At 39.3% G+C, this 18,661-nt stretch overlaps 1 protein-coding gene across 3 annotated transcripts; it reads right to left on the minus strand.

Moving 5' to 3' along the window:
* Positions 1–642: 642 nt before the first annotated feature.
* On the minus strand, positions 643–17,375 carry LOC145771745 (AP-1 complex subunit gamma-1-like). 3 transcript variants are annotated; one of them, XM_082583478.1, is made up of 18 exons: positions 17,170–17,375; positions 16,897–17,021; positions 15,376–15,517; positions 15,159–15,255; positions 12,782–12,858; positions 11,897–11,992; positions 11,427–11,606; positions 9,931–10,100; positions 9,376–9,459; positions 8,736–8,847; positions 7,390–7,533; positions 6,855–6,929; positions 6,290–6,417; positions 5,726–5,969; positions 4,743–5,007; positions 3,683–3,843; positions 3,059–3,157; positions 643–2,603 (listed from the first exon to the last, which is right to left on the minus strand). In XM_082583478.1, the coding sequence occupies exons 1-18, from the start codon at positions 17,368–17,370 to the stop codon at positions 2,502–2,504; spliced, it is 2,502 nt and encodes an 833-aa protein (XP_082439604.1). In that variant the 5' UTR covers positions 17,371–17,375; the 3' UTR covers positions 643–2,501. The 3 variants fall into 3 exon arrangements, with proteins under 3 accessions (XP_082439604.1, XP_082439603.1, XP_082439602.1); XM_082583477.1 differs by having other exon boundaries at positions 5,747–5,969; positions 11,897–12,022; XM_082583476.1 differs by having other exon boundaries at positions 11,897–12,022.
* Between the last annotated feature and the right edge of the window lie 1,286 nt (positions 17,376–18,661).

Here is an 18,661-nt window from a genome sequence, read left to right on the forward strand (position 1 = left end):
TGCGTAATCTTGGCAACTTCACTCTAGCATGTCCAGTCACCGCGTACAAAGCCAGTCTTCCGAGACTTCACTGGCCAGAATTATGGACAACATCTTGGAATTTTCATCTTTGCTTAACAAAAAGAAAGCTTTCATGGTGGACACCAGAAATTTCAATGATTTGAAAATGCTATTGTATATCGGATGTCAAATGACAGAGAAGTTTGAAACAACATATCTGGGTTCATGCTACGTCATGGGATGTTTGAATGGCCTTTTGGAGTGTAGACTTTGTAGTCGGTGCAAAGTTCTTCAATACTCATCACACTGAGTTAGATGTTGAAGTAAAAGATATTCCATAACTAAAGTTAGCACCAGCACCTCAGTGGTTATCGCCTTGGCTCTGGTGCTGGTAGCCCTGGGTTCGATTCCAGGTCGGGTAATACCAAAGACTTAATAAAGGGTACCGATTGTGTTCTTTCTTGCATAACGCAGTGAGGATAAATCGGGTCATAATCTGGTGACATATCACCCTCTTCCAATCTGCCTTGAGCCAGCATGGAAGCAGTACGGCTCATAAAATCACATGGAACCCTGTCAAGTAACCCATGTTGATGCGCAATCTGCTGCAAGCGGAGATAGCGAATGATTATAAAGTTAGCATAGAGCGATGGTAAATGTATAATTGACGATATATACAAAGCAGTTTCAAGTTTTCAAAGCTGCTTCAAGGTTCAATATAACAAATTAATGAGAAGCTTTAACTGTAATTAAAAGTATGTGCGCATTTGTTGATTATAAGAACTCGTCTTCAAACAATATAAAATAAACAAACATGATTTCGATACACTCACGGCGCGGTCAAACATGTATAGATGATGGAATAAATAAATTGACAACAACACAATATCCTTGTACCCAGCTATTGTCACAAACAATCACGTTGATGACCAACAGATCCGCATCGAATACGACGTGCCATCCATGGAAAGTACCATAACAAGCTCTACTATTTATCTAAGCAAATGAATGTACTTGAACTTATTGCACCAAAACTTCCTCCTTGGCACGACATCTGCAAAGTTAAACACGGTAGGACTTCAAAGAATATGCTGGAGAAGTAATTTGTAAATGCTGTATCTCATCATAACAGATTAAGCATAACATAACAATCACCAAGCGATGCAATTGGCTCATCAGTACCATACGTTGTACAATTTTACACAAATTCATATTTCTATTTAAGGCAGCTCGAACATCTACGAGCGCTGCTGGCTTAATCCTACCTTGTTTGACACCAATAGAATTTATATGCTTCGACATTTTTCCCAGCAAGCAAAACACATCTTTTTTATAGTGATGCAACTTCGGCAGACGTTGAATTAATGTAAAAAGGATGTGATTTGCTTCCTGGATTTTGAGCAGCGTACCAGATGAGATAATAAGATTTTACGCTAACACAGCAAGGAAGCGCTTTTACAGAAACAGGTTGAACCTAAAACGACGCAACAGAATGATCACAAAACACTCAGCTACAGAAATAATTGCAACATGTCAGGTCATAAAACAGCTCCGCATTACCTGGCTTCATTATAAGGAAGAGTGGACGCGTTGGCAAAGGAAAGATTCATACATGGATACAACGTAAAGTAATAGAATAAAAATGCATTAAAACTTTTGTTCAAAAAGCGAGAACAGATGAAACAGTGAAATGTCTTTCACTGTATTTCTTTGGCAGTTTGTAACTTCTCATCCGCAGCTAGCAAATTATTTCTTTTTCACCGACCACAAACGTATTAACAATGTAGAATAGGAATGGTTCGCTTGATGAGCTGCTCATCATCAGCTATATGCAACGTTAAAATGCCTTTGTGTTTATAACACAAACCGTAGTTGCCACCAAGAGGAAATACCTAAGTCAGCAGACAACACGGGCACTGCACGCGTCAAATACTAAACGACAGGTGAGAAACACTGTGGTGTGCCCGTCTCGGGTCTTGTGACGCTAACAAATAACCATGCATCGTCTTATTTTATGATAATGTCCGCGGCCATGCTTATGCTAGGATATGGCAAGCCTAAAGCAGTTTGGCTCAATCTAGCAATGCAGAAGGTGTCGCATGTGATATTTAATGATCATTGATGATGCAGCTAAAACCTCACTTAGTGACAGCTGCTCGCAATTTTGGTGCAGATACACAAACTAACAATTTGCGTAGTCACTGAGCGGTTCCCAAAACCAGTGGTAGGATTCGTCCGGTTCACGCACACCGCTTCTTAAAACTTAAAAAGGTTTGCAAAACCGATTGCTGGCCAACTTTTTCGAGTGAACTTCATATAATCATCGTGCGCAAGAGCCAGGTGTGGCTAATTTTAATGAAAGCAAACTGGTTGCTAACTAGATTGAATCCCCCCCATTGCCCAAAACCCTGTTACAATGTTCTAAAGGAAGAAACAAGCTTGGTTGCGCGATCCACTGGATACGGAGTTGACGACTTGATTCTGGCGTGGATTGTGCCATGCTACTGCCAGGTAGAGTGGGGGAAGTTGTTGAATTCTTCCATCTCCTGAAAGTTGTTTCCATTTGAAGAGTAAGCGATGCGCATTCTTAACCTTGGTCGGACCTGATGCAACAAAGCAAATATTTTCATACGGCGACATGATTTCTCTTAAACAGAACAGATTATTGTGTAGCCTACTTCGCTCATACAGTGGAACGCATTACCAAGTGAGATAAAAATTACGACTGCGCATAACGGAATTGCGCAGGAATCTTAACATTCCTTCTCATCGGCGCATTGCCCACAATGGCATGAAACACCTTAATTTGTAAACATCAAAGTATTTGACGAGAGGGTTTGTTCTTAAAGAAACGCGGCGTTTGGTTTGGGGCTTGAACGCCAAACCTTCGGTAGGTTGGATGTTTGGAAAAGATTTGGGAAGAGAGAGGATTTAGTTTATCTGTTAAGAGGTCTACGAGGAAAGTCCCTGAACTCCAGGCGGACTAATCATTCCTTGGGGGACCAAACCATTGTGATGGCACAATGTAACAAATAGGAATTATTAAAACACGTCTCGCCTTGTTCGGGTTGTTCATCTTCACCGTCTGATTGATGACGTTGCCATGATTCGCCAACACGACGCTTCCACTGGGTGGTAGCATTTGCAGTTGAAACGACTGGAATACAAATTGTAGGTGCGTGTGATGTGGTGATATCTCAGCGAACGAAGATTTACTAGGCGCCGGTTCGAATACCGACTAAGCCATGCTCATCTTTTTGTAAAGCATGATCTCACAGTGCACCAATTCATTATAAAAATGAAATATTGCAACTCAGAGGGGTATAAGGCAGGAATGGGCATTAAGTGAACAATACAGAGTCGAATGTCACTCCTGCTACTTACCCAATATTCGAAGTAACATCTGTCGTTCAAACGTGTCACACGTTCAAAAAGTGATACACAGCACAGAAAGACAATTTTGAGTAAAACCATTGGCCCAACAAGTTCATATTTGAATATACAGAAAGAGCCACCGATTTGTCTGCAGACGTTGAATCAATGTTGAAAAAGCAATTGATTCTCTACCGGGGTCTTAAACCAAAAAAACAAACATTTTTTTACATTAAATCAACGCACACAAGCTTTCACATAAATAGTTGTAGCTACAAATGAAACAAGAATGTCAAGTTTGTGCGCTTACCTTAGGGACAGCAGCTTGAAATAGAAAGTTAGTCAGGTCGGAGTTAGTTGAGTTGGTGGCCGAGAGGTTGATACTGGTCACTGTGGTCGAAGGTTCTCGAACAAACGTGAACGTTATATTGAGCCCTCCTTTGTCATAGGCGATTACACTGTCGGCAGGCTCTGAAATTGTTTATGACGTTTACAAAAGTTCGTCTCCATTTATTTTCCATTATGACACCTAGTTTGGTTCAATTGATTGGCAGCTACGTTAAATGACAGAACTGCTTTGATCGACAGATAGCAAACGTAAATGACATCCCTCAGTTAACCATCGTCACCAGATGCCAGCAAACATGAAACAATGTTTTTGATCAATATGTTACATCGCTTCTTCAGGGAGACGTCATCAGGGCGAGGTCAACAATAAACACAACGGTTCGATTTGAAAGTTTTATCGGCTCAATGGCTAGAGTGCCCGCCTCTGAACCCGGAGACATGGGTACGATCCCCTGTCGGGTCGTGATAATATACAACGCTAAATAAATAACGCTCCGGGAATGTCCCTCGCAAGACTTGCGTGGGTCCGGCTTAACCGCCTACGAACCGGCGTCGGTCGCTTTCGTTCAGACATGTGCAGATGGGGCCTGGCTCCTTCACCGAGATGCGAGTGTGGTGCCACAGACCAGACAGTAGACCATGTCGTCCATGACTGCCCAATCCATCAACCACCACATGGAACGCTTGGACTGAAGGCCCTGGATGATGAGACTGTCGAGTGGCTGATGACCTCATGCCCAAACATATAGTCCGGAAGAAAGCTCATACGACGAAGAAGACAACGCTAAAATCGAGTTATTATTTTAATTAAATTTTTAGTGAGTTACAACGATGAAATGAACAGGCGAAGATCTTCGATAACATCTCATACAACGCTGCGATATTAGCAAAGTACGTCTCGTCTAGAGCAGCAGGCCGTGAAGACACGATCTTGAGTCAGCAAATGTCCTTTCTTACATTGATTCATAGCCTTCAGACGTTGAATTAATGTAAAAAAGTGCAGAGTCAGTTCAAGTACTTACTTCGCATAAACTTATCCGTGATTAAGGTTGTTGGGCCATCTAGACCGGACAGAAGATCCTCATTGTTGTTCTGAGGTGGATGGGCGTATCCGTTCATAGGGGTTGGCATGAGTGTTGTGGGGGGTTGGGAGGGAATAGACGTGAGACCTAAGTCCAATATATTTCCCAAGTCATTCCCCATTGGAGCGGAGGAAGGTGGATGAGGTTGGAAAGCGGATGAAGCATCACCTAGGTCGACCAAGCCCAACAACAAGTCCACATTACTCTGAGTATGTAAAATTAATATTGTTAGGGATGCCACAAGAGTGCTCGACGGCAAGCTGAGCAAATAGAGGTGCTGCGCTCCTAAAAATTAACTGTCTGTTTTACCCTCATTGGGGCTTTCTGAAAACTTCTTAATCATATAAAATAGTTTTTATCTGAATAATACATGGATTCTATTCGAATAAAAACCTTCTGAAGGTCTCATGAATGGTAAAACAGATTTTCGTATGGCACTTCCACACGTGGAGCTCGTTGTCCAAGCTAGTTTTTAGAAGTGTTTCCACATTTGTGAACTGTGTTTGTTAAGACATTTATAATGGCAGCTACATTTGCTTCAAGTGTACAAGTTTTGGAAACATAACAAATCACGGAAAGTTAAGAACAACAGTCTCAGTCAGCCAGGAAGCAGTGCAACAAGTGTGCAATAACTCGAATATCGGTATTTTTTACATTGATCCAACGTCTCCAGACGTTGTAGTATGTAAGGACTGATTCGCTGGTTGGGTCCTCACAGGAGGAGCTGGTATGGACGTAACTTACCACATTAATTATGAGAGGGAGGGAGGGAGAATAACATAAAGTAGTAGGAAACAGTATATATAATAACTTTAAATATAACTTTACAATAAACGATAGAGAATTCTCCACGGGAACAAGGTTCTGACAAATTAAGTATTATGGAAGAAGAAATTGTCATAATACTGTAACTAAATCATCACCGTCTCTTTAAGGGGAGGAACCTTTTCCGTTGGGTCGGACATTTCCTGAGTCTCGGGTTCATTTACTTCAACATTCTCTTTATTGTCTTCGGTCTTGGTAGGCCGTTCGAACAGGGGCATGTGCTCCAGCACCCCCGGTCGGAGATGATCGTGTTTCTTGAACAACGCCGTGTACTCCACAGCCCGCTGCTGCACCTCCATGTTGTGGGAGGTAGAGTACCTGCTCACGATGCTCTCCGTTTCACTGCGTCACAATCACATCATTGTTGCGTCACCATCACATAATTGACACCTCACGATCACATCATTGATGACGTCACAATCACACCATTAATTGCGTCACAATCAACAACAATTACACGACGCCCAGCCATTGGAGTTGAGCATGCAAACGAAAAACGATTTTTCTATCAGGAAACAACCACTAAGTTTACTGTTTACTTTGGATCAACGTCATAGGACACAAAAAGTGCCTGGTTTTTGTAAAACAACTTTAGTACAGCACAACTATGTGCAAAAGTACCATAGTGGTTCTTAGCTCGGTGTACACGATCAAAAACTTACTTTTTGTAAGAAGGAAACCTCGCACTAAGCTTCACAACAGCATTGATAGCATATGACTTAGTGACAGAGTTAGTGAGTGAACTCATCAACACGCTGTCCAAAAGCTCCAATACTTCGGTTTCTGCAACCTTAAAAATATCACAACACACCTTATACGAAGATTGCGTTTGTATAGAAGGCTAACATGGTAACTCTAGCCTAAGAAAGCCAACTACTTTAAAATCATGGTTCACAGTAATCCCAATAAAAAACTTAGGTTGAATGACGATAATGGCCGTTTACAGTTCAACGACTTTACTGCAGCAAGCACGAGATTTTGTTAAAATACCACGATGCACATTGCTATAGATAGGCGTTAAACTGAAGACAACCTTGCCCTTCAGAATACAAACTGGATACGATACCAGGTTCGGGCTTTCGACATTCGACAATCATTTGTCAAATCTATGAAAGCTTAAAGAAATTTCGTTTCAAGTGGCGTTGTATTGTTTTTTTGAAGTTGCATGACACAAACTCCTTTCACGACCATACACACGAATCCACATGCGACAAACCATCAACTCACCTTAACGAGCTCTTCCTCTACGGTGTGGGCAGCCAGTAACTCGTCCCCGTATTCCCCCAAGCACCAACATGTCACCTGGGGAGTGGGGAAATAACCAATTATTCAATCAACCATATATCACCACTACGATTTTGTCACATTTGTGAAGTTTTATTTTAACGTTCGATTGTGTGCCCGGCATTGGTTTCCTTCCCATGCTCAACACAACCGGCTACATGAACGTCAAAGTTAAAACACAAATGATGAAATCACAATAAACTAGAAGCTTTCAATACACAGGTACCGAGCCGCTTTTTCGGAGAGTTGCGAGACGCTTGAAAATCCAGTGCATCTTTTCAATTAATGTTTATGCGAAAAGATATCTGTTTTATTCGCAACCGGCCATTCCTAGACCTGAGGTCAGACATAAACTACTGCGCTAGACAACCCGACACATTTAAAAGTTCCACGATATAAGATTTTCCGGAAATCTCTTTCAAAAAACTATAAAGAAAATGATTTATCTTCAGTGCCACAATACAAGCAAGCATCCCACCTGTGTCAAAGGCAGCATCGACAAGTCGCCAGCATCCACCATAGCCTGGTACAACTTGTTGGTAGCGTATCCGTGCATTTTATCCGTGTCAGATAGCAGGTGGATGAGGCTGGGTACGACGTCATCGCGTACGTAGTTACCAGCCTGCGAAAACAATATGAACTTGTGACAGAACAAAACTATCACACGATGCATAGGTCACGTGATAACTGTCTTCCACCGGCCGTTGTCAAGTGACAAAATTTAACCGTGGATTGACGTTTAAAATACGTGTTTTTGAACCTTTATTGCGGTTCGAAAAAAGAATGGCACATCGTGAGAGTGTGTTTTGTTGACGCCGACCACAAGCCAGGGGGCCTATGGAAGTGTTTGTTGCTCCCAGACTCATACGGAAATAGACGGAAAGGCGAGGATCCCACGTGACTGCCTTCAAGCTGACGTGCCAACACAGCGCATACTCTCGGTAGGAATCGAACAAACGTTCCTTCGAACATCGAGCTCACTGCTTCCCAAACAGCAAATCAGTCGTTTTCACTTTGATTCAACGTCAATATTTCCAAAACGTGTAAAAGGACTGATTTGCTGACTGGGTTGGCGTGCATGCAACAGCTTAAAATTTGTTTCGGAATTTGTGTTTTAAAACTTTTCCCTGATCCATTCAAAACAAATAGAATTTCTTTTCATAGAACATTTTAACCTTTTTACAATCTACAGCTGCAATAAGACCCGTTGATAAATTGCTTGCGCTTCAGTAACCGAAGTCACTGGAGAGAATATAGTTGAACAGTCATTAAACAGTGAACAGAGCGTTGTTAGCTGATGAGCTGGATTAGCAAACAACTTTCTATCAACAGCAAATAAACAAGATTAAAAGTAACCGTAAGCAAACAGACTTGTCAGGTTACCGAGATGTGGCTGGCTGGAAATTCAAAACAGCTTCATAGAACCACAACGTGACATAAAAGTTTTGACACTGAGAATCAAACAAAGTGCTGGAATGGTGTGAAATATCACAACTCAACGGGAACGTAAGTGGGAATGAAAGCAAGTAAGTAGAAACAAACATACTACGGTGCCACATATTTGATTGTAGGCGTAACCATTTGATGGTTGCAATCAGATGCAACATTCCTCGGTTGAAGGAAACAGCTCAGTTTTGCGCATCAATCAGCATTACTTGAACATTGGCATGTTCTTAGCATAATTATGACATCAATATCATACAGGCGCCTGGTAGCTGGTGGTATTTTGACGTTACAAGGTAGAAACACAAAACAGAAGCATGAATGCCAGAACAGAGGCTCCCGGGTTCGATTCTTGGTCACAACATCGAACATGGAACTCACCGTTGTCAGGACTTTAAGCATCGTGTCAATGCGCCATCTAGTGTTTGGAGAGTACTTTTCGGCGGCGAGAAAAATTCCCGAAGAGCAGTCCCCCTTGAAGTCGATGGGGCAACTGGAAGAGAATTGAGTTGATAAATATTCAAGCGGTGCTTAGCTACGAACCTAATGCCGTACAGCAAGTACTTGCTGGCAATAAAGTTTTGCTGTCGTGAAGAGCCGTCTCCGAGACGAAGGCTGTGGTATCACGACAGAAAAAATACTGCCAGATCTAACAAAACTCAATAACAAAACACACGAACTCGGATACCGGTCTATGTGGCTGCGCAGACACCGTCTGTCTTGCAAAGCATTGAGAGCAATCGCGACTATATAACGGATGCAGTGCTATGGAAATAAACTTGGTTGTAATTAAAGCATGCTCACATGGTCAGCAGACATGCAAAACGTCACAAAGATATCTCTGTGACATTTCAGAATAAATTCAAAGACGCGATTTATGTTTAGCTTGTACGCTGTATTGGTCCCTTAAAGAATTATACCACTTTTCATTAAAAAGATTTAATACTAAACAAAAGAAATCACGTAATAAAGCGATCACATCTAAACAAGTAAATACAAAAAAAGAGCAGAAACATCGTACTTGGAAAGGAATGTGATCAACTCTCGCACTGTCCCTCTCACATTTGTGTTGTTGATCAGGGCAAAGCACAGAGACATCGCAGGCCTGTGATGGGGAAAGTAAGGTAAGTCCAGGAGCGTTATTACAGTCAAGTTCAAAGGTTCTACATAGGGTAAGGTTTACTTCTTAGCGCATAAAAACACTTACAATCACGTTGTAAGTGCATCGTTGAGAGAAGGCATGGCAATCTTTAAAAGTGATTTTTTGCAACAATCGGTCAAAATGAGTGAAATCAAATCAGAACTATCAAGTGATGTGGATACAAACTATAAATCAAAACAGTAAATTTTGGTCTAAAGTCGGATAGATTTTATGCAATCCTCTATGCTCAGGCTTACGAATGTTCAGAACAAAAAGTCTTTGATTTAACATGAAACTCGTTGTCTAAAAATTTTGTTCCACTCTTTGTGAAGACCTTCATGTCGAACAGGACTCCAAGCAGTCAGTAAAATGTCGGTTCTGCATCGTCAAGCGACGTTGAAACAATATAAAAACGTCAACCTAGCGAGCTGCTACCTGAGTATCGAAGGGTCGGGGTCTTTGAGGCAATCAAGGATGGTTGTCCGATGCCTCTGGACGGCAGTCATGTCCGTATGGACAGTCTTGAGGAGGGAGTTGAGGGCGACATATCGAATGTTCTTGTCAGTGTTCAATAGAAACCGACCGAGTATGTTCACAGCAAGAACCTATGACAACAAGCATTTTGTGAGTGAGCAAGCTAATTAAAAGTCTCGTATGGTTTAAGCCGCCATAATCTAAGCCAGGGCGTCTCATCTGTTGTGCGACCCCCATTTCAGAAAATAAGTGTATGCCATCCTATGGTGGGGAGTTTCCAGAGTAAACTACCCACTGTACGCCCATTTTTAATTTATTTGGCGGCCTTAGTTGCGATTTGCGACCCGTTCAGGGTCACGACCAATAGTTTGGGTTAGGGCCATCGTCTAAGCCACGGACTTGGGCCCCAATACTGTAACGTGACGAGAATTACCCATAAGATCCAAATGAAATAACAATATTACTGTAGTTACGCATTAAGTACGCGGTACATTAAAGGGCGGGGAAACCCAAATTAGCTTTGCGAGTTTTTTGTTTCAGCGTGATGTCATTGTGTACAACATGCGTTTTAGCAATAAAAAAATCCAAATTTTGTTGCCCTCGTCTCGCTAAGGCCGCTTTTGTTTGATACCCGTTTGCGAAGTCTCGTTGCGCATCAAGCTGTGATGCTGTTCGCTGTGACGTCACAAGGTACATATAGTTGTGGCCAAAAGTTTAAGACCAGACTTGATTTATGACGATTTTGCATTACTTCAAAATACTGCATCAGATATAAGATGATGCAACTGAAACAATATCTGATGCATTATTTTGAAGTAATGCAAAAATGGTCATAAATCAAGTCTGGTCTTAAAATTTTGGCCACAACTATATGTACCTTGTGACGTTACAGCGAACAGCGTCACAGCTTGATGCGCGCGAGACCCCGCCAACGGGTATCAAACAAAAGCGGCCTTAGCGAGACAAGGGCAACAAAATTTGGATTTTTTTTTTGCTAAAACGCATGTTGTACACAATGACATCACGCTGAAACAAAAAACTCGCAAAGCTAATTTGGGTTTCCCCGCCCTGTAAGACTATTTCTAAAGCACACTTAGCTGGAATACATACAATACGGTAATACTGGTATGAATGTTACACCAAAACATGGGTTGTCAACAAAGCATGTTATTGCAAGTTTCTGACAATGTACAAATACTGCCTTCCACAGGAAACTAAAACGCGCGTTTCAAACCGTAGTGAGTTACAACTGTTACTTGTTTGTGCAAGTGTATTATCCATGCATAACGTGGCTATGGACATTTCATCAAACAAACAAAAAACGCAATATACTGTACATGTTTATTACTCAAAAATTGTCTGCCATTTGTTAAATACAGTTGTTTGAAGTTGTAATGTTAATTATTGATGACCTTGTACGATATACATAAGAGGAAGTGACCAGGGAACGTACTGACCCTGAGTCCGCTCTCAGACTTGATTTCCATGATGGTTATAACGGTCTCGTACAGGATCGCATTCCCCACGTTCTTACTGGTCTCTGTATTGGTGGCCACTTGGGCCAGCACATCGTTCATGACCTCGCTCGATTCCGCGTCCTGCTGGCCAAGAATCCGTAGCAAGCGAATGATGCGGACCTGGATATCATCAGTGATCATTATTAAACGAAAACAAAATAAAATAGTTTGACTTAAATATTAGCAAAAATAGTTCTACTTTCTACGTTTATCTTGCCTCTTCTAAAAGTGTAAGTGGTGATGGGGCCCTGGGGGACAGAGCTACAGTTGCTTTCAGTTAGCAACAAATTGAAATCAATCTGACTGATGTCTAAACAATGTTCCTTTTGCTAGATGAAAACACTCAGATAGACTTGGTTTAATAGTTTTGCCATTTCTATTGTCACGTAAAAACAACTAAATAATTTCACCTGTAAGAATGGGTCGCTAATTCCATTGACGTCATGCTCTGGGGAATACCCGGCCATAATGAGGTTCTTGAGGGTCCGAACGAGAGTGGGGACGAGCTGCAAGCAACCGCGTGATCGGGAAAATGTCTACAGTGGGGTCAGTTAAAAAACATAAACTTAAGGTCTGTGCACATGATAACTTGCTTCAAACTACAGGACCTGTCGGCTGATTTTTTTTATAAGTGAAAACAAAAACATTAGTAAACTTTTAAGAACATAAGCACAAAATAAACAAAAGTACCAAGGCGAGATGTTATGCTAAATGGCAAAGAAGAACTCGTGTCAAGTAGTCTTGCGGCGAGATGTCTCTACGACAGGTCGGCCGCAACACGTCCTGTTCTCAGTACTAAAAATTACAATTAATGACAATTAATCCAACGCACAATAGATCCTTTGTTACTTAACAAGATACATTCAAAAACTGGAGATACTACACCACTACGCGTGACTACCCAACAATGCCAACATGCTACCATGCAAACAGAATGCATAACATGGAAAACCACATTTCCTTCTGCATTGCTAATGCACCACGGAATTTAACATGTATGATATATACGTCTTGTTCTTAAATTTTCTTGGTTGTTCCCATGAACTTATGTTTACTAATTCATGCAGAAACGACAGACAAAACAATTATATACAAATAAAGGTTATTTTGTTGTCAGAAACTGACTGTAATTCATCACAATGTGAACAGATGTTTTTGATGTTTCTAATTTAAAAACTATTCCAACTTTACATGACCCACAAAACTACAGCAAATTAGTGAAACTAACTAACCAGTTGCTGACACAAATTACGAAGCAAGCTCATGTGCACAGTTGTAGCTAATACATCACCCACCTTCTTGAAGTTGGTGCGTACACTTAAATTTGTCTTGCACATTTCTGTAATCAGGGCCACTGTCGCAAGCATTACCCCTACAAAAACAGAAGTTACCTTGTCTTTACCAAACAATAAGAAATATGCAACAATTGCATGCACTCATGCATTGCATAACAAGCACTTTTACTTCTAGCTGCTTGACTGTTTTTCAAAAGTATATCACCTGCGAGTGATGCACCAAAAATTTATTCTATTCAGCAAGCTCAGAATCCACTTTGGTGCATTGCACTTTTTGACAAATTTCATAAAAAATTTTTCATTGTGAAACGCTAACAATTACTTCTGAAGCCGACAATGCCAGGGGATATACTGCAATTAAAGGAAAATTGTGCCATACCATATCATATGCAAAACTTGTGATAAAAGATTTAATCTACACAATCAATGTTGTGAACATTATAAAGAATTCTCAATGTCAAGCAAAAAGCAAAGCAAATTTAAGCAAGTAAAGTTACTTTGGTAGAATTTTCAAAGAGTTTTTATTCAAATAGAAAGAAGTATTTTTAATTGCTATTAAAAATTGATATTACTGTAATAAACTTTTAAGAACTATTTGAAGATCCCAAAAAGATTGAAGCATACTGTTAGATTTTTTGCATAGTAATTAGTAGTAGAAACTAGAGATGTACCGATATATCGGTATCGGTGATATCGGCCATTTTTTGAGTATCGGTATCGGCAAAATTTGGCCGATACTAAACACGTAAAAAAGGCGTTTGCTGGGGATTTTCTACAGAAGCAAAGATATAATTTTTTTAAAGTAGTAACTAACGTCACATTGATGTAGAAAAATAACAACCTGTTCAAATTTTTGATACGTCACACCCCCATGACTTCTTGCGCGCACGTTTTAACATTGGTTGCTTACAGTGATTCTTTCACTTAAACAAAACATTTTGTTTCAACAGTTTTGCGTTGTTCGATTCTTAAGTTGTGAAGGAAACTCAATTTCTCCAATATTTATCATTTGTGTTTCTTTTTTACTCTCAGCAGAGTATAAAACTTGTAAAAGTTTTTCATCCATACAACGTCATGAATTAAATTATTATATCTGAAATCGGCATAATAACGTGACATCATCTAAACGTAACAGAAATAGCGAAGGGCAAGTATCACTATAAAAAAAAAACACAAAAATGCAACGCACATAGGCAACATCAAAAGACATAGATGTTCTTTGACTTGTCAGCAGCAAGTGGTGATAACTGTGGCTGTGGGAGTTTGTTGCGCAGCCTACTTACTCTGACATTGTTTAAGCTTGATGAGTTTATTACAACGAAAGGTGGAAATTAAATCACAAACTGATAGAACCAGCTTACTAAAAACAACCAAGTTACATGGTTTTTTTTAAACGTTTAGCAACGTAAAAACGATGCAAAATTATACATTTTTGCTACCTTGGTAGTCTTGGCCTGGCAAAAGCTTCTCAACGAAACAAGCGCCCTTAGGGGTAGGACCTTCGACATACTGATAAGTCTGATATCCAATTGAACGAACCCGAACCATCAGATGTTAGGTTGTCCGTCCAATTGTGGCCATTTCAGCATTCAGCCAGAGAGTTAATTATTATAATACTTTAAACTTTTTTTGGTAATTACACAACCAGCAAGAGCAATAGCAGTGGTGGGAAGTTGCATTTTTCCTTTGTTCCGAGAAACGCAACCTTGATGATGTCATGAACAGCAAAGCTTCTGATTGGTTGATGGCTCGTGGTTCAATAGAATATCAGTATGTTAAAGTGCCTACCGCCCTTAGGTTGCACATTACTTGTCGAATAGTTTTTGTACGACTACATAAATGACTTGGTTTACATTTTACATCATATTATCAATTATGATAGCCTATTTGGAGAGTTTGTGCAAACACTTTATTAATTTTTCAGAAACCCCAATTATGATGTAATGTTTCTTCCCTTATACCCCAATCCTCAATTACGGTGGCCTTTCATTACTAAAACCTACTATTATGACACAACAATGCGGTTGAGATTGGATTCTTGAAACTATTAAAAACATAAAACTATTAAAAAAAGCTTTGAATTGGCATATTATGCCAATTCAAAGCTTTGTTAATAGTTTTATGCAAATAAGGTAAAACTTAGCATTTGATATAATTACTTGCAAATACCAAAATTGCTTCTTTTTGTAACACTAAAGTATCGCCAAAATATTGGTATCGGTACATCTCTAGTAGAAACCAAATTTAAGCAATATTTATCACGTCCCACAGTAATACAAAATATTCAACTTTTAATGAGAAATTAGTATCCAGTACCATAGCTTAATGCATAGATTAATATAGTAACATAATAATGTAAGAACTATCTTTCACATACCATGGTTTTTATCCACCAAAAGCGATCGTGTTAATGGCATGTAGTTTTCCATCATCTCTGGAACTTTGCGAACAATACGGCATGCACACAAAATGGCCTGAAAATTGTAGGGCCTATTACCACTAACAAGTCACTCTTATAACTAAACAACATAAAACAATGATAATTTACAATATCACAAAAATACAAAGCATTACTACTCAACATGATTATATACCTTCTTTTTGATGTAAGCATTCCCATTCTTCATCAACTTTTCTACGTCAAGTGCAAGATCTCTGGCCATCTCTGTTGAGCAAACATTCCCCAAAGTGCAGAGAGCAAGACTTTGTACATACTGGGATGTGTTGCCCATATCACTAAAATTGCAGTTTTAAACAAAATTAAACCATATCGTAAGTTTATTTAAATATTTGAAAATTTAACATAGGTATAGTAATACTAATACAGTATATATAATATATACCTGATTTATAGTTAAGTTAACATAAAACATGCCAGCTGTATGTATTAAAATACAACAAATGTTATTAAAAAAATTGAATGAGTCCAAAATGTAGATACCAAACTCATGTTCAGCAAGCCTTTTAAACACTAAACTGTTTTTCTCGTTAGTGCACTGAAGACAAAAACAATAGCACTGCAGATGAAAAAGTGTTTGCTGAACCTGAGTTTAATATTTACATTTTGAGCTCTTTGTTCAAACTGACCAAGCATTTTATTTATTTTGCTCCATAAATATAAGGCAGTGGCTATTTGACCGGCGCCGGTCTTTGAATCTGAAACACTATTTAAACCAGTCATGACGTCACTATATAGGCACTTTTTTCTTTATCTCTTTCAAAGCAAAAGACCAGAAGCGCCTATATAAGTTCTAAATTCGTCAACTTTATTCAACTCCATCCGTGGCGCGTATGATATTTCTCCGGTTGCTATTCCAGAGGGAATGAGTTCGATACTACCCGGAAGCGTTCCTTTTTTTTATTTTATTTTTTTAACTAAATTTTGACCCGAAGTGCATTTTTTTTATGTCAATTTTTAATTTGAGTTGCCTACACTACAGCCCTATTTTTTATGTCTTTTCAATTGTGAGTAATAAAGTTAGAGTTTTTTAATTTGCTGGAATTTGAGATTTTCTCTGAGTACTGTAATTTTCCGTTCGTCATAAGAGGATGTGACCGTGTTTGCCGAGCGACGCATTATATTTTTGCTCTCAACAAGTTAGTTATATACAATGCTTCTTTTAAAAAAATGGTAATGGTATGTAATGCGTCGCTCGGCAAACACGGTCACATCCTCTTATGACGAACGGAAAATTACCGTACCCAGAGAAAATCTCAAATTTCAGCAAATTAAAAAAACTCTAACTTTATTACTCACAGTTGAAAAGACATAAAAAATAGGGCTGTAGGCAACTCAAATTAAAAATTGACTAAAAAAATGCGCTTTGGGTCAAAATTTAGTTAAAAAAATAAAATAAAAAAAAGGAACGCTTCCGGGTAGTATCGAACTCATTCCCTCTGGAATAGCAACCGGAGAAATATCATACGCGCCACAGATTGAGTTGAATAAAGTTGACGAATTTAGAACTTATACCGTATAGGCGCTTCTCGTCTTTTGCTTTGAAAGAGAAAAAGTGCCTATATAGTGACGTCATGACCGGTTAAATAGTGTTTCAGATTCAAAGACCGGCGCCGGTCAAATAGCCAATGCCTAAATATAATTGAAAATTTCTTACTTTTTTAATGAATTGGTCATAAGAAGGTGGACTTCCCTGTGTTCATCTAACAGCAACATGGCACCAAGATATCCAAATCGTTTATCTGTGAAACGACTGCTCACGATGAGCTTCAATGCTTCAAGCTGTTGATAAAAGTTTGAATACGGTAAAATCATTTATCATGAACTTTATTTTTACAAAACTTTGACAACTGTTGACTCTTTGACACCACGATTTCCAAAGGATGATTTATGAAAATTCATGTGTGAATACAAACTTGATTTTAATTACCTGTCCAAAGTGTGAGGGATAGCCTAGCATGTAAATATATAAAACTTTAGCAACATTTCGACAGCGAAAAACATTATCTTCTCCACGAAAACCATTTCGAATATCTGCACATTCTTTTTGAATAACTTCACGTTCTTCAGCTGCAGTCTTGCAACTTCTTACATTGCGGATTAAATCACGCAACCTGTTAGGCACAGGCATTTTGTATCACAGTAGGTGCCAGTACTAACACTCCTGCAAAAACAATTGTCAATTACCGTATCAAAGTTAATACCATACGTATGATACTTTAAACAGCTGCAATTTTAAATGCATAGCCTACCTTTTTGTATTAAAGTGATACTTTACATGATTTGTTCTTTTTTATTGTAATAAACTGCTGCATAAAATTATAGACCTTGTTCTTAGGCTACCGTATGTCACCACTGCTGCACTCGGAATGTTGCAGTCTTGATTACAGCTACGTATGAGTGCGTTGTTAATCACTACGTCCACTACAACTGTATCATTAGAATGAATTCCACTTATTCAGACACATCTAAACTAAAAAAAATTAGCCGAATTCAGCAGGCAGTCCCGTTTACATGTGTTGCAATAGGCCTAGCAGAGACTCGAACTCACAGTAAGTCCCATTGAAATTATACAGAAAAGCAAAAATGAAACCAGAAAAGAGTTGTTCAGTTAAGCTGTTAAATGAAACTTGAGCCTAGTGGGTTCAACAACATGCAAATTACATAATAATATCACAACTTAAGTAATATCCTGGGTAGGGTAAGCTTGGCCGACTTCACTTTAATTTTCAACTTCTATTTTCGCTGTTGAGTGTTGAATTGTTGATCCATCGGATGTAGTCATCCGGAACGGGAAATTTCTAAGAAAATTACCGGCACACCGACGTCATTTTTCCGGTCGAAATGGTGTAGAAACCGGTCAGAATAAAGAAAAAGACACGTGCGGTTTTTTTTAATAAAAGAAAATTAATTTAAATTCATCACAATCTATTTCGAGCCTTATTCTTTCTTTGAATGAGATTCGCCCGAGCAGAATACGTCTTCCACATCACTCTGTCAGCAGCATCTTCTTATTTTTACTCCTACTCAGGCCCTCAACCAGGGGGGGCATTGGGGGCATTTGCCCCCCCGAAATTTTTTGAAAACATTTTAAGCGTTCTATGCGGTATGAAATGTACTATGAATAGACGTACGTCGTACACGTACAGCCATACTGTAGAGTGTAGACTATCGAAACCGAAAGTAGGCTACGCTAGTTGGAAGCCATGCTAACGATTTTGTTCGATAAATTAGGCTGGCATTTTCATTATCTGTTACTCACATTCCAAGCGCGGAATTGGTGTTAAACGAACTTGCCAAATCAAGTAGAAAGTTAGACATTATGCTCCAAATTAAAATGTCATTTTGCATTTGCAAAGTCAACTTCTTTGGGCCTACAAACATAAAAGCTTGTTGAGCCAACAAAATGTTTCAGGACTGTA

This window comes from Aplidium turbinatum, chromosome 6 (genome assembly GCF_918807975.1).
Source record: "Aplidium turbinatum chromosome 6, kaAplTurb1.1, whole genome shotgun sequence".
Lineage (NCBI taxonomy): Eukaryota > Metazoa > Chordata > Ascidiacea > Aplousobranchia > Polyclinidae > Aplidium > Aplidium turbinatum.

What these genes read in the sequence shown, in the direction of transcription:
- LOC145771745 (XM_082583476.1), bottom strand. Translation starts at nt 17,370, where the DNA reads ATGCCTGTGCCTAACAGGTTGCGTGATTTAATCCGCAATGTAAGAAGT. An exon ending in TTGATCACATTCCTTTCCAA is followed by an intron (nt 8,848 to 9,375) that starts GTACGATGTTTC and finishes ATTCTCTTCCAG; the next exon opens with TTGCCCCATCGACTTCAAGG. An exon ending in TTCCTCCCCTTAAAGAGACG is followed by an intron (nt 5,008 to 5,725) that starts GTGATGATTTAG and finishes TTACATACTCAG; the next exon opens with AGTAATGTGGACTTGTTGTT.